The sequence below is a fragment of the Bombus huntii genome, chromosome 7 (genome assembly GCF_024542735.1).
Source record: "Bombus huntii isolate Logan2020A chromosome 7, iyBomHunt1.1, whole genome shotgun sequence".
NCBI classification, from domain to species: Eukaryota; Metazoa; Arthropoda; class Insecta; order Hymenoptera; family Apidae; genus Bombus; species Bombus huntii.
The window spans coordinates 8,539,078-8,562,200 of record NC_066244.1 but is presented as its reverse complement, the minus strand read 5'-3'; the positions used below and the strand labels follow the sequence as shown (position 1 = coordinate 8,562,200).

General features: G+C 39.1%; 1 protein-coding gene across 8 annotated transcripts in view; it reads right to left on the bottom strand.

Moving 5' to 3' along the window:
* LOC126867599 (glutamate receptor ionotropic, kainate 2-like) overlaps positions 1-23,123 on the bottom strand; it is a 117,309-nt gene that overhangs the window by 26,877 nt on the left and 67,309 nt on the right. For 3 of the 8 annotated variants that reach the window (XM_050622260.1, XM_050622253.1, XM_050622256.1), the window contains exons 8-11: positions 17,025-17,177; positions 1,910-2,011; positions 1,735-1,836; positions 203-472 (exon numbers count right to left, since the gene is read on the bottom strand). In XM_050622260.1, the coding sequence (XP_050478217.1) occupies positions 203-472; positions 1,735-1,836; positions 1,910-2,011; positions 17,025-17,177 (627 nt within the window). The remainder of the gene's footprint in view (positions 1-202; positions 473-1,734; positions 1,837-1,909; positions 2,012-17,024; positions 17,178-23,123) is intronic. The other 5 variants (XM_050622254.1, XM_050622258.1, XM_050622259.1 and 2 more) reach the window with 3 other exon arrangements.

Genomic DNA, 23,123 nt, shown 5'->3' with positions numbered 1-23,123 from the left:
TCGTTATGTAAACTTGTATCGACTAAAAGAATGAAAAGAGTGATCTAATATTGGAAAGAGACAAAGGCAGTCTAGAGAATGTTAACTGTGTAAGATTGGTTAGAGTGTGTATCTATAGTTACCTAGGTGGAAATCACGCGCGTGGGAGAGAAAGGTGTGAGAACCAAGTGAGATGAGAGAAATTAAACAAACCAAATCATACATGTCGCATGAGTTCTCTGACGATGCCGTTCCACTCCCCGGTTTCCGGGTCTTTCGCGCCGTACTTCCTGTCCGGTACCAGCTCCAATCTGTATGAGAAGCCGACTTCCCTTGCCACCGCCTCCAGTAGGTCCACGCAAAAACCGTAAAACCGCGCGTTCCCCGTGTAGTTTTTTTCGTAGTGCATCATCACGTACGGAATTTCCTGTGTCGCAACAGGGGGTCCATGCAAACAACGGAACACGCTATCAGATCTGGACGATACACGAGCCTACACAGGACGATACATGTTTCACGTTCGTACGGTTTCCTAATCGCTCCCGAGAGGCTTTTCCAAATGGGAGAAATTCGCATCGCTAGCTATTTTCAACGTCATCGATCGAATAATTATCGATTTATCGTGTAGAAAGTATCAGTGTCTTCTAAACGCTAAAAAAGTCGATAGCGTACGATTTATCGTAGTTCGTGCTGCCTTACACAATTGTAATAATTAAAATTTTTATTAATGAAATTTCTCACGTCACAAGTTAATATATTTCGCTGTGTAATAATAAAACAAATGAAATTTTAGAAATGGCAAGTCGTTTGATAGTTCTACTTAGGGTAACATTGTGAAAATGAAAAGTCTATAACTAGTCTAGAACTTGTAACTTGACAATTTACTGCTATTGTTGTGCAAAAGGGTCCTGGAATGCGATACGACAATTTCATGTTCCTATATTCGTTTTTTTGAAAGCTTCAGAAATATTTTAAAAGGAAAATTATACAAAGATTGCATACAATTTGCCATAATCCGAACCAGAATACCTACGACAATTTTGCGTTTCTACGTTTATCCTATTTGAGCGGAGGAAAATGGCCCTAACCTCTGGAAATCTTCCAGCCAGACTATAGCAGCTCTATGTTGGTTCGATTGTTAGCGATTTCACGACTCGCCGATGCAGTCGATTTTATCCCCGGGAAACGTAGAAATTTTATACCACTTTAGCCTCTATCCTTCGATCGGAATAACGCGTTAGGTAGTACGGATACCGGACATAAAGTACGAGGTTCCGTTACGCGGACTTCGCCACGGTGGCTCGTAAATATCCTTCCTACGGATCATTGACAATGAACACTCTATTGCTCGAATCTTCGTGTCGAAGTCTTTCAGGTGACGTGTTATTGCTCGTGTGCCTGAAACGTCACCTAACATGATCAATTCAGTCAAACGTTCCTCAGCTTTTTACGATGCGATCGTTCGATGACATTCCATTGATTTCTCCATTCTTATCAAATTTTCCTACACTTGTTGCTTCGATATTATCCACGTATTATAAAGTTCTACTTCGAGTTTATTTCGGGTACGTCTCATTTTCGATTAACAGTAGGAAAACGTGGTTTGCGATTCGCGCGAAGCTTAAAACGATAGACGCGAAAACGTATCGAATTAGACCTTCAGCGATTTATTAAAATGGGAGAGATTGCCTTTCCGTGATTTTAAATAGGAATGAATGACATTTGAAAGAGGAAAATTCAATGTTTAAGACTCACCAATATAGTGATGACGAGCAGAGTGACATTCGCTGTTCCTGGCTCGAAAAATGCCGCGGTGTCCGTCACATTGACGCCGGCGCCTGGACGCCATTCACCGACCTATTTCATTCTCATGTGATTTTTTATGATGTCTGTGAAAAAATTTGAAGCGATGGTTAAACAGAGAGTGTACCTTGACGAGCGAATGTTGCTTCAGTTTCAGCAGGTCCAGCTTGAATTGAATTCTGCGCCCTTCTTTGAACTCGATGGGACCGGAAATACCCTTCATCTCGACCTGAAAGAGCAAGATACGGTGGTTATTTATTTGAGAATTGTATTTTGCATATGCAAGAATTATCGTGGAAGGTATAGTTTGTCAATCTTCGATATCTTGGTTACTATTAACACTGACCGTCACGCCGAAATCGCATGTTTCGCTCGGGACGCCACGGGAGTATTTTTATTATTCAAAGCATATAATGGCAAAATAATAATAAATTGACGATGTAAGACAATATTCTTCTCCAATGGACCGTTTATCTCATTGGTGGTCACGGGTGACCACCGTGGCGTCGTGGTAACAATTGATAGCGACATATTATAACAAGGCTTCGTTTGTAGAAGATATTAGTAAACAGTATTTGCTCATTCTATATATAATAGTAAGGTATATGCACACTTCTAACTTTAATTATATGATTATAAAGCAGCATTTACAATTATTTTCTAAGGTGTGTTTATAATAATATTCGTAGATTACCTCTCAAAGATATGGATGCAAAGATTTTTGTTCTCATTTTTTTTTATTGATGTTCTAATAAAAATATTTAATTGTTCAATGGGGCACTTTTTATTTCAAAGTATCTTCTATTTATCGGTTATATTCAAAATGCCCTAACTGACAATTTTCATACAATTTTTGCAATTGTAAGAAGTTCGAGCACTCCGGTCATCAATGACCATCGTGGCATCACAGGAGAAACCGTAGCAGGTCATATATGACCAATGTGGCAGTCAAAGTGTTAACTGAGGAAACAAATAGGATATTAATCGCACACATATTTTCATATATCTTACACACACATATACAAAATGCTCTCTGACTCTCTCTCTCTCTCTCTCTCTCTCTCTCTCTTATATACACATATAAAATATATATAGTTCTACATAACAAAAGGTAACTTTTAATACAACTTAAACCGAACAAAGTGTACCAACTATAATAGTTTTCAACTTCCAAAAGTCTCAGATCTTAAAGAGACCAAACTTGCAAGAAAATCTCCCCGAAACTCACGAGCTAAAATATAATAAAAGACGTTTCTCTATTGTCTGTCCGCAAAGATAAGTTCGAAAAAATCTTTTCACGATCGTTGAATCATAATTGCGCATTTGTACCAGAGTCGGTGGCCGTCGAGGAGAAAAACGGAAAGGTAACGTGGAACTAAAGACATGACGAGGAGATTAAAAAGTCCGTCGGGGTCAAAGCTACCCCGTCCGTTTCTCAAATTTATGCGGTCCACGATCTCCTGGACGACGGGACACGAGCTAGAGACGCGTCATCCGGCACGTTCTCAAAATATTTTCGCGCGGTGTAGCCAGGGGAGTAAGGAAGCGTGGATCAAGCGTCTCGGCCAGTTTCCGCTTGGACTTCGTCGCGCGACGAAAGCCAGCCTAACGACTTCCGTCGTCGAAGGATTCGCCGTAATAACGACTTTTTAAGAGTGGTAACTCTTAACTGAAGTAAGAAAGCGCCTCTGATCCCATGGAACGATGTCATGCAAGTTAAGGACGAATAAAATGCACGATAATCGTAGTTTCTAAGAAGTTCCAGGTTCCTGTATAATTTTTGTTGTTTCATTTCTTGGCGAATGTAGAGTTTGGGTTCTTTTGGGGGAAAGTTGCGTTAATTTGCGTCTCCAGGGCGCTAATTCGAGGGGGGGGGGGGGTAAGAACCGACGAGAGGAAAGACACTGTGATGTATAACTGTAATTTAACAGTTTTGCCAGCGGTGTATTGTCGAGAAGGGAAATACGGGCAAATAAAGAACCGGTGACGAGCACGTTAATTAACATGTTCCGCGTCATGTTTCTTTCGCGTGAAGATCGTATGGGTGATGGTGGAAATCATGGCATGGTTTGTTATACAGAGTACCTCGTTCAAAGTGAACGTCTATGTCACTTTAATAAACAATGTACAACAATAAGAAGCGTTTAAGGTTTATAATAATAAAAAAAATAGAAAATCGAAGACAACACCCTTAAGACAATTTTGCGGGAATTTTATTATCAGTACATATACGCTTCTTGAAATAACATAAACTCCGTTTAGTCATCTCTTACTACTCTAAATAGCAGCAGATGTAATTTAAATATCCGCAAGTTAAAACGCTCTTTATATGTTCATTTTAATTTACATTCTAGATACGTGCGTTTATTTTTATGCATAAAACTCTTTTCAATTTACACTTCGTTTATCTTTTAATTTATTTATGCCTTGTTTATTTCAAAACTAGTTACCGGAGATACAGCAGCGTTTTATCTTCAGACTACGTTTAATCTTTATTAAAACACTTTGAATACCAGGAAACGTAGAGTATTACTCTAGCTATGGCCTTGTGAAAAAACTTACGAGGCAACGGGGAATTCGTTCACTCGCGAGTCTCTGCCCGAACCCGCGCGTATCTACTCGCGTTTATGGGCTGTGTAAAGGGAAATAGATTTCTCCTTTTACTTTCTTTCTCTCTCTCTTCTCCCCTCTAGATCCTTTCTAGATCGCGGAATAAGCGGCGGAACAGTCTCAACCGATGGAAAAAGTACCGGAGGAACTTCTTAATATCGCGGAACTAACAGAAGCGAATAAATAAAAGCAGCGGATAAGTCCCACGGGACAATAATTCCGTGGAATTTCTTCGGGGATTACCGTCAACTTCCTCCTGTTCCGTTACCCGGCAACGAGTATTATTAGATTCTGATTTTTATGGAGTCCTTTCGCGGTGAAATGACCGACACCGTCGAATCCAGGCAAGGAAACGAGCCGAGAACAATTCCATTCTATCGGACACGGGGAATTTACCGCAGCATCGAATTCTTTTTCATCCCCTACTAGACGAGCAAAATAATCTCGCCCAATACACACGAACCTCTATTTTATCGGAGGATCGTGGAAACCAGTGATTCTCTCTTTATTTCCCCTTCGTTGAGTCGCAAGGAAAAGAAAGAAAATGTTGGACGAACTGAAGGAAAAAGGTGGGGAGCTGTCGATCATTTTATTCGTTGTTAATGTGGTTATCTTATCTGGTAGGGTAAGATTCGTCGAAGATTTGTAAGCTATGACTGTAAAATCGTAAATGGTTCCCCTTTCATATATCGAAACCTTTGTGTGGATACGAATACGATAGGGAAAGCTCGGAAAGTTTCACTGCTCCTGCAGCTGACGTTTGTTCGTCGGAGATAGCTGATACTTCTGTCAACTTCGAGGAACCGTGAAATACCGAAACCAGGAGGAATGTATAAAGAAAAAAATAAAAAAGCATAAGTTTTCTTTGAAACGATTGAGAAAATGTTTGAACGGAGGCTTACGCCAAAACTTTTCCTTCTTTTATATATTTTATTCCGCAAAGAACGACTTCCACGAAAGTTCGCCGCTAATTAATCTGCAAAAAAGGAAATTAAATTGACTTTGCTGAAGTGTAATTAAAATAGGAAGATCAACATTTAAAGAATTGTGAATTATTTTTGGTTTATTCTCTGGCAGATTTTTATGGGCAAAGGTTAGATCACGATTACCACGATCATATCTCGAGGGATTAATTCCCTCATGATTTATTTGTTTATTAATAATAATTCCATGTGTACCGCATATCCTGCAATGCATCGTTGTTAATTAATAAGAACATATACGAAGAAGCATTTTTCAATACCTGTGGTCGGTTTTACTATGTATTATACCCAAGACAAAGGCGAATTAGAATGAGACAAAAGGGGGATTAAAGGAAAAGGTATATTTTCCTTGGCCAAGTAGGAGCAAGGCTCTTTAAATCGAGAAAGTTGGAAGCGAATTTGCGGCATGAAACAGCGGTCGAGACAACACGCCACGCCGCGTTCGTAAATTAATGGATGGTCTCTGTTCCAGTTTAAAGCATGCAAGTTGGATCTAAGTTGCGCTCCAACGACGGATAACTTCTGGCATTTTGGCCAAGAGTGCTCGTTAAGTTTCACTGGCATAAGCGTCGGATTAAAAGGGCGATAACTGGACCGTGGCAAGCGGATTATCTCGAGTGTCTTTACGTGATAAATTAATTTCTTTTATTTTGCGATACGGTGGATAGATACCTACTTCCCATCGCCTTTAACAAAAAGTACGATAGTATTAAGTTCTGACAAGTTTCCAACATAAATGAATACATTTAACATTAATTTAAATTTTGTCATAACATTGTTTAAGTAAATAATTTTATGAATTTCTACCAATGATTTTATAAATTTTCCTACAGGATGGGAAACGTTTATATAGGAGACATATATGATGAAAATATCGTGGACAGATTTTAACTCCATATTGCCTTTGAGCTACTTTTATGTACTAAAAATTTCCTTATACTGGAGCAAACCATGCAACTCTTTTGTTTTTGCTCGTCTATTCCTCGTCCTTTTTACTTTGCTCCCTTCTTCAACGTAATCGTATGTTACGAGCTACGCATAACTTCTACACATGTTTGGAGTCGTGATATAAATTAGTCGAGAATGCTGTAGTTTGCAATGGATAACTTTTCTCTATGTTACGTAACTGTCACTGGTTTGTAACAAAAAATGATAAAAAGAAGAAAATAAAATTTAAAATCCTGTTAGCCAGTGAATGAACGTTTCCGCAGTTGTTTCGAAATTTCCACATTTTGGCACATGTTTGTCGGCCACATACGACTGCCACGACAGTTTACCAGGCTTCAGAGGCTTTTTTCGCTACGTTAACTCGCGGTTTCTTTCGGTTTCAACGATATCACGTAACTGTACGACAAAGTGCTCAATGAGCAAACGTCATCAACTTTACCGTTGCGTCGTCTCGTAACTTCATCATCGAATAGTCGCATTACGATTCATGTTTGTGTTTATGTGCATTGTTACGGCAGATTTTGATGAGAAGGTTTATGGCGAATGTAACAGGCGATGTATAGCTCAAGGTAGGGTTTATGCATACTTTATACTCCATTTTAACATGATTATCGTATGAAAGATGAAGCATCTGGTTTAAGGCTCATGAAAGTTTTATTAGAATTGATGTTACGTCACTAGAGAATTAATATGAAAATTGTAATTCTTGATAAAATGAACGAGAAATTTCTAGATTATGCTATAAGTAAATAGTTCATAAATTGTATAATTATCAATTTCGATAGAAAGGTATGATAAGTTTGGAGGAAAATATGAGCATTGAGGTATAGACGCGTAAGTAGAAGCGGACGTTAGTAATCGGACAGAGTGATGAATAGAAAAGGTCGTGTCTGATCAGGCAGTTCGCCTGACCGCTTTATCACATAATCACAGGTTAATCATGCATTGTTCGACCGTTCGCGGAGAGACGCGGTTACGAGGAAGCGCGTTAACGGGAGTCGTAAATCCCCGTTACGATTAGATAATCGACGCCACGAAGTGATCGATACCCTATTTCGTTTAGGATAATAGAGGTGGTTGAACTGATTATAACACTGGAGTAACAGGTTACAATATACGCTTTATTCCAACAACTTTATAGATATAGACAGTTACGCTCGGTGAATATAGATATAAGTTAAATAAATGACTGATCTAAGGGTGGAAAACCAGTTAAGAGATGTTGGCTGATCTAAGGATGGAAAATCAATGAAGCTCGGTGATGATACTATGGCGGAGGAAAGCTATTGATGGGTGTGTCTAGCGTACGGAATCATCGGATTTGTTGATGATAATTTTTGGCTAGGAAAGTGAGGGCAATAGCCATTGCTTCTGATTGGATAAGAAAAAGGTTGGTGGGCAAGGAGGAGTTCTAGCCGCTCCCGAGAGAAAGTTGCTAGCGGGAAATACCGTACCTTCCTGGAGTGGACGATAAATTTAAGGAACACTTGAAGTAAAAGGATACTTGTTTGGTCTGAAGAAGCTTAACTATGAAAATGGCAAGATTTATGGTAAGTCCTTAAGATTATTGAGGGTACGCAATAAGAGTGTGTAGACATATGGCAGCCATATTGTCCCCGGCTTGGGGCCTGGTTTGTGTAGGGAGTCACCGGACGTAACATGCATCAAGAATCACCGATTTTTCTTGTACATAAATTAAATTGAAAATCGTTTAGTTACGTACTAGAAAATATTTTGTAAACTGAATAATGTAAGTAAAAACGGATAATACGGAAAAAATACGGGAAACCTATAGGAACGCACAAGCAACGAGATAGAGTAGCTTAAGTAGAAAGAGGACTTTAGTGATCAGACGCCACGTTTCTCCGTGAAATTCTTGTTTTAATAGACAAAACCCGTATATGGCCAGACAGTCTATACGATTTACTTATCGCTGAGATCGCAACTAATTAGGGTCTAAGAATCAACAACTCCACTTGAGTATTCATTCGACATTTCATATTCTGAACTCGACTCGCGAAGCAGTTTCTGAACTCCTAAGTATTGCGCGACTTGAGCAAACAATTAGGGCCGCCGTAGACGAGCAGTTGCATGGTTTATACGTGAGTACGTAATTAACGGGAATCGTCGAGGGCTCTTTGTTACTCAATCGTATCCCTCGTGACTCTGTAAACGTTACGTAGCAAGCGAGTCGACGAAACACCATTTAACAAACTACATCTCTGGAATGAGTTGCATCACTGCGAGTTTTTTCGCCAACCCGACTGGAAGGATACCTCGTTTACACGTATCCATATTTCATGATGACGGAGCACCCACGAAGCGGATGATTGCAATTAAGTCGTTAATTACGAGCCGACCGGCTACGTTAATCGTTGGAACTGTGAACGTTCGCATTTATTTGCGCTTCTAAACGCGTTGTTCAGCATGGATTGCGCGCCAACTGTGCCGTGTTTCTAAATAGAAGTTAATTTGTAAGAACCTCTGCAATAAATTAAGCTTCGTAATGGTTAAATTTTTATCACTTTCCTGTTCCCGGATTTCTTTCTATTTCGCAATATCTTTTTTCAACGACGTAAAAATTTCTAGCAATGGAACTGGTTGCGAATTCAGGGAACAGATGTACGATAGTATCCACGATCCATAGTCGCAGAATTATAGGTTATTCGTGGCAATTATTTCTCGTTCGGTTCAATTAAACCGTGCTGGAAGGACGATAATATCACGGGCCAGGATTTAGGATCGTACCGAAATGCCCCATTAGAGAACAGAAACTAACTTAGTTATATCGTCGACAATTCAGAGGCCAGGCTATCTGTGTGCTACTTGAAGGAGCGTCGCTCTTACGCCGAGAATGCATCATCAATCTCAAGTATTGCATCCTTAAAGGAAGCTGTCTTAGCCAAAAATACACGTATCAAACGAAAAAGAAATAGATCCGAGTTTATCCCTTTCTCCGGCTATTTCATATGAAAATTCTTCTTTTCAGTCACCAACTGACATAAAAGAACAAAAATGGGTTTATTATATTTTTCTACCTCGTATGGTCTTCAATTGCTAATATATCTATATTTTTGCAATTATGTAAATGCGTTCCATTTACCGGGATCCACAAATCTTGCAATATGAGAATATATCAAAAACAGATTTGCGAAAAAATTGGTACGCTGGAATTGACAGAAATGTATAAAAATTCATAGGAATCCGGTCATATTATAACTATGTTCCGAGGGCCATTAGTCGTCCCAACGTCGTGTTATCCGCAATCCATCGAGAGAGTCTCGCGCGCTTTGCAATGCTAATGACAGCCGGTTGGCATTTAGCCGGCATTTGGAAATATGCCAAAGCGTGCGTGCGGCCTATCGACGTGCATCGACCACGTTTTCCGGCTCGATATTCAATTCCATTACGCCGATGAGAAAACGTTCACTGTTTGGGTCACGTATGTGGCTTTTCCACGTATCTTCGTCACGTGCTTCGATCGGTTCGATCGGTCGGAACAATCGAGACGATTATCGCCACGATCTTTGGATCGTCAAAGGGATTCGAACAACGTGATCGTTCTCTGATATTACGAACATAGTTTTCAAATATGAAAAGGTTTTTACGGTTCTATATAAAAGATAGTAGACTAGGCTGTACGTGTATAATGGTTATATGGTAGACTTTCCGTTCCTAGAGTACAGTTCATAATACACGTATTTCGCTGTTTTTCGATCATGGTGTCTTTTTTGATGGTTTCAATGTTGACTTTTTACAGTTGTAAACGAATGTTTGCGAAATAGCTTAGGATAGCTTCGTGAATTTTGTTTTTACGGTTATACATTACCGTTTAAAAGATTAAGACCAATGTATAGTCAGGAATAATTAGTAAAGAAGTTTCGAAATAACATATAAACGAAATCAAAAGCGCTTCAGTGTAGCTTGATTACAACTAGATCGAATTGGCCGTGTTCAAGGATCGTTAATCCAACAATAAGAACGGAAATTGCACGTGAGAGACAAGAAGGGCTATTAATCAGATTCCCAATTACGCGTGAAAGTGGCCAGTTATGATTTTGGGATATGTAACAATATACGAAATGCAGATAAAGGGCCTCTATTTCGTTGAAATATTTATTTTGCCATAAATCTCGTTAAAACATTTTCAATTGACAACTGTTTACGCATTTACGCGAAAGTTAAAAATACGCAAATGTAGGAAAACACATAAAATATACAAATTAGTTAAATTAATGTATTCATTATGATCTCCAAAAAAATATGAATTTGGATAAACACTCACAGTGCATCCCTAACAAACCTAGAGGTTTTTCTGTAATCGCGAATATGGTAGAAACAGAGAAACGATCTGGACAACGAAAGAGAAAAAAGGGTTGTGAACGAGCGAGGTAATAGAGGGATAGGAACAATAGAAGATAAAAAATAGGAGGGGTGGTCACGGATACAGGGAACAGAGGAAGAAATATGCGTGGCTAGGATACAAAAAGATGTAATAGGCAGCAATTTCGGTAAGCGTTCATCCAAAACATTGCGCTTTCCAGTGGCGACGATGATGGTTTGGTGAAGATAACGGGGAAAGCGGAGACACGCGGGTTGCCATGATAAAAGAGCGCCGTGTACAATTTTAACGCTCGGTAGTCCGATTACTTGCACCACCGAGTTTCCATGACTCGCGCCGGATCTCGGGACGTCCCCCTGCCATAGCGAATTTTTTCTTTGACGAGTCATTCTTTCGCGAAAATTTGACCGAAACCACTATATAACACGACCTGATTTACTTTGCTTAACTCTGATACACCTAACATTCTTCTTTGTGCTTCCAGTTAACCAGTTAGTCCTTGCGAATTATAGAGTAGAAGGACATTATTCTTCCTCACTTCTTCAGGCTTTTATTCGCAAATAACTGATACGTTCTACATCAGAATACATTTTTGCAGGGTTTCGTTATTTCTACTAAAACGTTTGAACGCCATCGAACTGTAAAAGTGTGGCAAAGGCAGAAAAATTGGGACGCTTGCTCTTTTGTTGGCGAATTTTTGTTCCTCCTTTTCGTTTGCAAGCAAGTCGACGATTCGGTGCACGCTTCCGAATACTTTGAGAAATGTATTTTCGCGCGTGGAATAAATACCAGGCGAAAACGGGCAAGTCGTCAGAAATGAAAACGACCCGTAGACGAAGCACGGTGTGGGAAACAATTCCGGTAAACGAACTCTCGAAGCGACGAGCAAGAGGACAGCGAGGCTCATAATAAAAGGGCGCCGTCTACGCGAATATTTTCCAAAGCTCCTGTGATAATCCGTAGTCCACTCGTGAGATATTTGCTTCTCCGGAAGTTTGGGACGTGATTCCTTTTAGATAATTAGAACGCATCGTCTTGTGATTTGTATCTGAAATATTGTACAGTGACTCACGAAATTGAACATTTACCATAGAGAGCTTTCACGTTTATATTGCATGCGTTATAGGAACATCTAATATTCCATTTTTTTAAGTGGACTCGTGAAAATATGAATTTCCGTAAATAGTCAAACAATGTAATAACAAACTACGATACAAGAATTCGATGACTAAATTTGCTTTGAACTTCCGATAGAAGACGAATAAAAAGTATCAATTATGAAAAAGATCATTTGAATATATTTAAATTAGGCAATGTTCTCGAGTAATATCTATGAAACACGAGAAGCTAGAAAATAGCGTCGCGACATCGGAAGAATAGCGTTATTGCATGAAAGAAGGAAAGGGCTGAAAGGTAGCGAGCTCGAGCGCAAAAAAGTAGAAATGTTTAAAGCAAGAGCTTTAAACCTCAAGAAGAAATAAGCTGGTAAATCTGGCAAATGAAATGTCCCGAGAGGAAGCATCGGAGAGACCAAGAAGTGTGACGTTTAAATACAGAACAGTCTCATGAAAAATGAAAATCCACTTCCCTATGGTATTTTCGAAGGAAGAAGAGCGAGGAATTGAATTTATATCGTTTGTTGTGTTACGAGTCTGGGCTTCGAGCAGCGCCAGATGCTGGCCAATGTACTTTTAAGGAATACGCTTGCAATGTGTTAGCAGCTACGCGGATGCACCTGACGCGTAATCAGCGAACCTGTAGGATAGGATCACCTGCGGATGAACCTGCCATAAAAGCAAGAAGTTGCAAGAAGAGTTCAGTTTGTGTAGATGAAACCGATGCGAAATCGGGAAACCACTAGCTTGGAAAGGCTTCTTTTGGATATTGAGACGCGCGAACGAGCCTGGAACGAAATCAGGAAATTGCCGGAAAGATTAGTACAGAAATCGTAACTTTGATTAATAACACGATTCGAGCGGATTGCTGGCTTGAATGTTGGAGTTTCAAATAATTAGACTCGAACTTATACGAGGAACACAGATATGTGTATCGTAATCAAAAGATTGGTACAAGCGTGTATGTCGCGAATAAATGGCTGTAGCTTAGTGAGTTACCTTATAGTTTGGTTGCTCGGGTTTGGCGCACTAGCCGCACTAGCGCGGGCTAACTTTTGCTCCAACTTTTGCCTGATCTCGCTATAGTGCTTCTTCATGAATACGACACGAAGTTACAAAGAGACTTTTCATGACGTTTCGTCCAAGGAGCACGATTTCTCGGCTACTTATATATCATAAAAATCCGACAATTTCATGGTAGGGTAGGTCATGAGTTTATTTGTTATCATATGCATTTGCACGCGGGAAAGGATTAATTCGTTTAAAATTTCTAGGAAGCGTTGCTCACCGGACGTTTTCACGAAGCTCAGTTCCATCGCAGCTGCGTCTCCAGCGCTGCTTCAGATAAGGGATGTTTATGCTAAAAGACACTTCTGTTTTCTGTTTTTTGAAGAAGTTTCAGGAGCGCGAAGACGCGTCCTCTACGTGGAGAAAGACATTCTCCATCCGTAACAGTTGTACAAGTTTCTCAACACACTGTATGCAGCGTTCGTACGGTTATATAGTATACGGAATTTCCGGGCGGTTATTGATACGACGCGACGTATCGACATTTGCGCGATAAGGAGACCGTTGTTCGATTTATCGCGAAATTGGTTTGATTTATGTGTCGAGGATTTCGACTGGCAATTGTGTGGTTGCTCACTTATGTCGTATGCAAGAGATTAGACGCGTAATCGTGTATCTTCTGTTCCGGAAGGTGAGAATTGAATCATGTCGTGAGAAAAGGGGATGAATTGGAAGAACGAGGGGAAGTGAAGAGGAATTGAGAGAATAGGGGAAGTACGCGTGAGAATTAATGGCGACCCTCGATACTCGCCGACAAAACATAGATGAAATATTGCTGTGGCAAAGTAAATCATCGATTGAACTTTTTTCACCGGCATTATGAATTACCTGGTCCTTTCGACGTTGCGGTAAAGAATCACCAACGAATTCATTGTCGTCATATTTCACCAGAGGAAACATATTGTGGCAAATTCTTCTGGGCTTCTTTTAATGATATTTTATACTTAATAATAACAGTATAATGTATTGCTTTGAACAAGTATACTGTTTTCTCCGATCCTAAGATTATTTCGCGCACGTTAAATATATGAAACTAATTTTAATGATATTTATTAATCAACTGTTACAAGTTACCGATGTTTGTGAAGTTATCGAGTAATGTTTGATGCATATATAGAGAAATGTTGCTAATCATCATACCATATATTGCACGCTCTAATTTCCATTTTATATACACACAGCTGTCTCTCCTTTAACACATGTCCGATATTTGCTTTAGATGACAGATCACATACGACATTAACATGGCGTTATCGCTATGATGCCACTGCATTCGAGTTAACTAATGAACTGATCCTCTATAGTAAGGTATAGTAACGCAAACATGTCATAAAAAATGAAAGAATTTTTTGGCCAACTCATCCATTTGAATTAATCATGTTTCGTATTTGAGACTTTTGTTATTCACTTGAGACTCAGGCACATGGGTCCGTGTACTATGTTATCGAAAAAGTTTCATGCAATGCATCTTGTATGAAGATATCGTGCGAAGTTGTGGTAGTTTTCGAACGACTCCATTAGTACTGGTGAAGAACAGCGTTTCGTAACCGAACCCTAATGACCCATTTTCCCCGATTCACTAACGGCAAAGTACGCATTTCTAAATTGAGAAAAGAAACCAGCTGCACGGTGCCAATGGGTATAAACAGGGGAAGGCCTGGCTCGTGCCAAAATTTGGTCGAAAGATGCTCGGAAAAGCGTACGGACAAACAACGCGGAATAGCTAATCCCGCGATAAACGCGTTTGGAGTGGCGCCAAGTAGTTTTATGGCTTGACGTTATCACGCGACGCTTTTCAAATGGCGGAAAAAAGCATCGTTTATGAACGCTCCAGCTCGTTACCGGCCGTTAAAACCGTAAACACTGACCGCGTTTAAAATCGCTACGAATTCCTTATGCGGTGTACTTCTCATAAACACGAAACTGTCAAACTGTGGTTAAGATCAGTTTTGTTAAAAGTCTTTGTAATTTCGATCTCATTGAGACTGGTTCAAATTAAAGCCGTGAATTATTTGAATTCAAAGTTGAGTTTAAGTATATTGTTCGTTTTCAATTTTGAAATTTCTCGTTTGAACAAATACGTTCCAATTCGAATCGAATTAATCGAACGATCGTTTAACGATTGAAGGTAAATGCAGCGTAATATATTTTCTTATACATATTCTACGGGAGGTTGGCAAATGTTCGTAGATTGTTAAGCGACCATCGATATCGGAATTTAGCCACTTCAATGTTAAATTAATAGCGGACCATAAGTGCTCCTCGAGGGGATACTGGCGAACGTGGAACCTCTTGATTGTGTCCAGATTACGAACCAACCTGATTTTCTGCCCGTTGAAATTACGGAACGTTGCTCAAGGTGTAAGGGAAAATCTCATTATTCATGATTAATTCATAAATTCATTATTAATTATTCGTTACGTGAAGCGTTAATTCAATGTATCACGACACTGTGTGATAACGTGTGATACACGCTATTTCAACAGTTCGTTATTAACGAACGAGGATTGTTTTACCTCGCAAAGAATGTACATGTAATACTACTCATTACAATAAACCAAAAACATGCGAAGCCTTCGAACGATGCGTGGCCGATGCGCCTGACAAACTGGAAACCTGCTCGATATTTCATAAAATTTATCCGTGTCTGGTGTTCATAAAATTCCTATTGAAATTCATAGAAACAACCTTCCGACGTGTCGACGCTCGAATACAAAGCGGTCGAATATTGGCGAATGTATATGACGATGTTTTAAAGGCCACGATCGTAAATCATCGACATGAGCCGATGTCGATACTCATCGATACGTCGATAGTTGTGTGCAATTTTTGTTGTACACGAACAGAGACTAAATGAAATCAATTGTCGAGACTGTTATTAGTCAGATGATCGTGTTAACTTATTATTACATTACTTACGATATGGTCACAATTAGGCAAACCATCATAACCGTTCATTTTATTCGTTTCCAATTTTAATAATTCTGTTCGATATCGACACTGTCCAGAAACTTAAAAAAGTTTCATTAAACGGAATCGACATTTCACAAATTACGCTTCAATGAAACCCGTTGAATGTAACGAAATTCGCTGAATGTAATGAAACGATATTACTATAACAACACAATGTAATCGTTCCGCGCTGTTTTCTCGTTAACTGAAAACGTTCACGCCTCGATTTCTCGCGAGTTTGTAAAACCGCCATTCGTCCTCGCGAAAGAGTTTGCAATTATCCGGAATACAGTTGTTCCTGGCAGCAGTCCAGTCTCTTTGCATCCGTAATTCATCGTAAATTGTCGGTTAACTTTCTTCGCGAGTGTAACAAACGTCGCCCGCTGCTTGTTGACAACTGAAAATGGATCGGACAAGCGCTCGACAGAAATGAACACTCTTTTCTTCGCGATTTTCATTTTACAAAATACGTCCATGGAACTTCCCATGGCGTTTCCAGGGGCATTCCGCCCATTCAGCCAGACATTTTACGAATAACACGGGTCGCTAATGCGATGAAACATTAAATTCCGTTTTGAGGAACGTTTCGTGTCCAAATACTTCCTCAAGATATACGAAATACCTAGCATGTCCTAGCACGTTAATCTCCTAGCCATTCAGGCGACACATCTTATTCGAAGCGAGACGACGCGACGCGAGATTATTCGATTAGACGCTAGAACTTTTTTTACCGTGGTAATTAAAATCTGTTCTTCGAATATGAAGTGGAAAATATTTAACGAAATCTAACAAATGTAACGCAACTGGAATTAAATATCACGCCTAAATTGCGGACGTTTAATAAATTTATACTTCTTGAAATATAATCAACGATTTAAATAAACTTGCTTCGCTCAACTAAAAAACTTTAACGAGCATTTTACTGTGAATATTTTCTTTTATATCGTGCATCTTTATAAGTTTTTATTCGGACAAATGCTGAAAAATCTGTAGTTTAATCATCACGAATACGTCTCGCGTGCATCGTATTTACATTATAATTAGTTTCATGTAACTTTACGTTACATTAGAAATTCAGGAAATTTAGTAATTCTAGGAGAATCTAACTGTCTTAGGAATAGACTTTGAACGTAGAGCTTCAAATACATACGTGAAATATTACTTTACCATGTCTTTCTTTCCGTTTCAAAGAACACGCACACGTGTAAAAGTAGTAAAACTCACCGAGTTGATGTAGTTGATGAGGGACAACCCTCCGTCCCAGGGGTGTTCCATTTCGCAGGAGATGTTGGCGGGCCTGAGCGCGTGCGACTGTTCCAGGGTTCTTAATCCTACAGCGAACACCTGCACGCTATCGTACATGAGCGCCGGCTCCGCCTGGAAAAGGCACGTCTTTCCTCGGTATAGATCATTCACAGAACGTCGCGATGCTCCCCGCCGCGTTAAATATTCTCGTAAGCTGCTGTTCTTTTTTTGCTCGGCGACCGTCCACAGATCATTTAAATTATGCAGCTGGGTAAAATCACCTCCACCAGCCACCGGAAGAAAGAGAGTCGCCTTTGAAAATTATTAAACGCGCGCCACGGCGGAAGCATCGCGAGCTTTTGCAGATACTTAAACGAGGATCTAGTTATCTCTTCGGAATTTTTCTATGAAGTTTCAAGTTTGCGCGTTTTAAAGAAAAACATCTCGGTGACGTTACGATAAATGTTATAGCGAAAGAAATAGAAATGGAGAGCGTTTCAATTAACTTGAAACAACAATCTTTGATTATGTATTATCCCTGAGGAAAAGAGTGATAGACATTTTCTTGGAGAAAGAATTGATTGTAACTAATTTAGAAGAATTAATTCTGGTTATTTTTCACGTTGTTGGCAGTGAGCTTTATAAACGAGACTGCACGCCTTGCGCTCTTATGGAAATTATCAGCACTACCGTCAGAATCGTTGAAAAGAGACGCGGGAGCGTGACATTAGCATCGTGGCGCCAACCTGGAAACGCGTTTTATATTCATTTCAATTTTATTGCGCTTTGACGAAATTAAAGAAGTATTTGTCGCTTGCACAAAGTTTCATTAATTTGTGATTTTGTCAGCTTTTCCAAGAGCTCTGTTCATTATCGATTGCTTCATGAAGTTGTTACAAGCGATTCGTTTAAACAACTACGATATTAGATTTAATAGTTAAACTCGAATAAACGAAATTACAGCTTTGTTCCTGCGATAAATCTAACTCAACCGTAGGCGACAGCCATTTGAGACTTAGAAGTTCAGCAGAAAGCATTCGTCGACGGCCTGGGTAGCTTAATTGGGAAAACACCCTGCCGGCAAGCGGAAGATTTGAGTTTGAATTCGGGTCTAGCAACTCGATAGATTGAACATTTTACTTCTTACGATTCTTAGAAGTAGGATGTGTCTCGACGTTACAAGATTATGATTTACGTATCTAGTTGACCGACAGCGATGAGTTTAGACTGGTATTTATATGGTTTGTGCATTATGAGTGACCGAGGACGGTTACATTGTCAGGCGGTAATTGTTCGAGGCTTAGGAGTGTGGCAGAAAATATTCATCGACCACCTGGGTAGCTAATTGAGAAATCATCTTGCCGGCAAACAAAAGATCCCGGTTCGAATCCCGGTCCAGTATCCCGATCGACCGAATATTTTTCTCTCTACGATACCAAACAATCGGTGTAAAATAAAATTAGAAACGAACACGTTCCTTCGTTCGGGCAATGACACAGTATTGAAAATAACAATGATTGAAAGTAATAATGATTGAACTTTTACGACTAATATGCATACAGTCGAACATTCGAGGTATTGGAAACTGATACGAACGACAAAGCCATTTCAATTGGCGATCTAATTATTCCGACGAGAATATTTTCGAATTCATGCACATCCAAGCCCCGAAGGCTCATTAATCAGATTGCATTCGTTCCGTTTCAGTGCGTGAAATTTTCTATTTTTGCCGCATTCCTCGTAACTTTGTTTGACGAGAAAAACAACGTCGCGCTAATGAACCCTTCACACAATCCGATAAGTTAGTTTTTAACAAACAAATTTCGAATAGTTGTTTATGCAACAAATTCGCCATAACACAAAGGGTTCAAAGCGTAGCGAATTCGAATCAATTTTCTGCTCGGCTTATTTTCGTATCCCTCTGGACGCGAATCAACTGGAATTTCCTTCGTTGCTTGCACGGCGCTAATTTTCCATGTAAATATGCGCGTACTACGTGTTTGATTACAGCAAATACCAGGGTAAAGCTACCATGAGACCCGTGTTGCATGGTCTTTGGTGAACTTGTCAGGTTTTCGGAAGTTAAGGCAGATTCTCGACAAACGTCTCGATAATTTTCAGGTTGCTTAATTTCTAAAGGATCTTTTAAACCGAGACAAACACTATTATAATGTTATTTTGAGCAGTGATGTCTAAAATCGTTAAAAAAGAAAGAAATATACATATACATAATATTATCAAGTTCCTTACAGATAATTTTCATTTATAATTTGCTGATTCCACAATTACTAATTTTAATTAATTTTCCACTAAAACCCCTATCTCGTGTTATCGGAAATGCACTACAGCGTCAGACTACTTATGAACATAGTAATATATTTCGTTCATTATCGTCATAATGTTCAAGGAACCCTATTAATTAACGATAAAGCGATAATCAGCGAAGCGATGAAATCGAGAAGATGATGTATCTTCAATAAAATATCAGGGGTTTCATAGCAAGTTGCTTTGGACGTCTTAAGTAATATCAAGAAAACGAGTTTAAGGATTACGTGTATCGAAATTACCTCCACATCCTTCTTAATGTTCAACGACAGATCATATTGACAGAAAAGAGAACGGATACTTTAATTTCTCCACTTCTCAAAAACTAATCTTCCATTTTCTCGACCGACCAACCATATTTCGACAACACAAACATAGGAATATGTTCAATTTCTCGAAATATCCGACATTAGCCTTTCTCCAATTACGTATCGAATGCTGCGTTACAAGTTATCCGAAAAAGTATTGGCTCTCCATGGACAGGAGGCAATTTTCGCCGATATTTATTGGCCATTTCTCCTCCGCCCATTAATAAGCGAATCGACCGATCGGGCAGACGTATCCAGGCTCATTGATTCACGTTAACCAATACATCGTTACGTAGATGTTTCAGCGTGAAACGCGATGACGTGGAACAACGCGCGTTATTCCACGTGTTCCTACTCAGCTATCGGGAAATTCGATGGAAATGCAAAGATCACGCGGCGGAAAGTTGGTATCGTGGAAAATAATCAGCGATAACTGCGTTCCTGTGCAGTATCATCGTTGCTCCTCCGATGAAAACAACTGGAAATTTTCTCGGTCTCAGTGAATTTCCACTCGATAAAAGCGAACAAGGAAATCGTATATATCGTGGAGGAAGCAAAGGACCAAGTTTTGAGAGAATTTTAAATTATGATCTCTGAGAAAATTGTAGAAGCAGAGTGGTTCGCGAAAGCATTCGTACGCTTGTAGATACTTTCTTTTTTATGAATATATTATGCGTATTATACGAAACATTCTGAAACTTCATTAGCGCCATCACCTATGAGATTCCATTATATTGGTAACATTTGAAACCAACCTGAAAATGTACACAGACGTTGCAAAACGCTTTTCCTGAAAAAAGTTGTTTAAGTTGCGCTCTTTTGAAATACACATGAGAAATGATTAAAATTGGAATTCTTTTCTTCGATAAACTGGAACGATTTAGGATAATTTTCCTTTGCAATAAAAACAGACATTTTAACGTGAATGGAATTCAACATGCCGCGTTACGTTCAAAACGAATTTATCATAAAAAAAAACTAAAGAATGAAAGAGATGAAACATATGATTTCAAACAGAAGCGAAACTGACAAATATCGTGACGGTGAAAAAATGTAATAACGACTCGATCTCCGAGGCTCGTGGATTTATAATAGAAAATCGATTTGCAGATAGATCACCGTCAAAGCTAGTGAAGAATGATCCACAATTTTGTTAACAAGATCGTTCGCCATTGCTCGCGGCTACATTGGAAAACAAACGGCTGAAAAAGAGCTCGCTCTTCGCTATCAGAAATTTCGTAGCTGGATAGAGTTTTCACGCTGCCTCGTTATTTTAGCTTAATTGGAGCGTGTTTTTAATTAGCCCAAGGCTGAGAGACATCTCGCGAGTAACTTACGACACCTCTATCCTGTTAAACATTAAACGAGTTTCTCCATTATCATTCAGAATAAGATTAACTAAGTAACTTAGATAATTTGTCTTGAATTATACATTAATTTGTCATTTAATAATATATTAATTTGCCTTTAATAATACAATTTGCAAATCTTTTTTCCTAAATTTTCTGTTAGTAGAAGAAAGGGTTGTTTAAAATATTAAATTAGTCGAGAAAGAAATCTGTTGTTAGTCTGGCTAGCTTAATTAGTCGAGGTAATCTCTTTGGCTGAGGTAAGATCAGGATTTTCAAGGATCTGGAGATTATTAAGCTCTTTCTCCTTACAGTTTTTGAACACAGGGATTTAAGGTTCCTTTCTTTCCTCAGTTTCTCTGTGATTTTCAATAAAAAAAGTTGAAGTTTTAAAATAGGCAAGAGATGTTGTGGTATTTGTTGGAGTAGGTAAAGTATATTATATTTAGAGGTAGAGAACTTTGCTTTGAATTTCGTTATATTTATATCTGCTCTATATAATACACGTGGTATAATATACGTTACTGCGCTTAATTAATGCGAACTAACTGTAGTTACGTCAATCTTGTAGCTAGTGTTCAAATTCTGCTAGGAGCCATGTGAATTCTCTAATTCCTATTTCCGTTCTATGTTAATTCCCATAAAAATGTTTAAACAACTCTCAAAATTTTGTTCATCTTTCCTCTTATGAATCCAGACTTTTATATTTTTCAAAATGCCATTTTCTACTATTAATTTGAATATATTGACCAAATTTTTGTCCCACTTATTGTGCATTGTCTGTGCACTATTCCAATAGTGAAGATAAATACCCTTTATAAGGAATAAATAAATACCCTTTACATAGGATAACAGATATATCTGGATTAATCTATTCTTCCCTAAATCGTCGTAATTTATTCCAAGCAAAATCTGCGTCACACTCACGACGATTCCATATTTCCTATGTCGGATATTACATTCGTAACATCGTAGTTCGACGCCTCGGTTTATCCGCTCTAAATTAGACAGATTGTCAGTTAGTTAGCAAATATTCGTCGCGCACCGCAAATTTTGCCAGTTCCTTTCGAGCATGGAGATTGCTAGGTTAAGGGTGTAGAAGGGCGAAGAACTTCAGCTAGGTCTTAATCCTTGTCCCAGCCTTCATATTGGAGTAATCGTCGCGTGGGTTGAAATTAATTCGCTCGTCCTGTCATTTTTCCTACCTAGATCACGAGCAGATCCAGGGCAATTGTACGGGACAGTCTGTTTTTGAGGGCGCGGATCAGATTGTTCATTAGCATTTAAAGCGAATCTCGAGCAATCGTCGACCACGAAATTTTCGTCCACGACAGGACAGTCTTTTATACTCGGAAGAACAGAGACGCGGTAATATGAGATTTTTATGATGTACAGTGATGATAAAATGAAATTTTGAAGGATAAACTTGTACAAGAACGTTACGGTTTTAGAAAAAGGAGTTGCAATTGACAAAAAGAATTAAATCATGAATATGTGGACGTAATAGAGATGACTTTTATCAACACAGTAAGAAATGTTCAGCACAACAATGTTATTGTGAATGTAGTGCAGTTATCGTATTTACAAAGCTATGAATCGTACATTGCCTTTCAAGAACAAGTATTCTCACTGGCTGTGCATTCGTTTCCAATTAAATAAATTATGTCAACTGCATTGTCATGTATTAATTAACGATTCGCATTTATTGGAACGCATCCATGTGGGAAATGCAAATAGGAAAACGAGGAGGAGAAACAGTATCGATCGTTACAAAGAGGAACGGTATTCGTTCTAAGGATCGATAGATACGAGGTAGGTAGAAGAATTTGCGAAAGATCGTGTGGAATGTTTCAGACAAGTCGGAAATGTCACGATAGGGCCGCGGAAGATCTAGTTACAATAGCGTGAAATTAAAAATCTAATAAGCGGTCTTTAGGATGCGCGTCAGATTCACAGCTGCCAGGGTAGCAGCTGGACGAGAAAGGAAAGTCAACTGCCATGCCAACGGTGGAATCTCGTCATCGTAAGGCCGGTTACCGGATGAAATAATAAAACTCTTCGAGCACGAGATAGTCTGATTTATGGCGGTAAAAGCC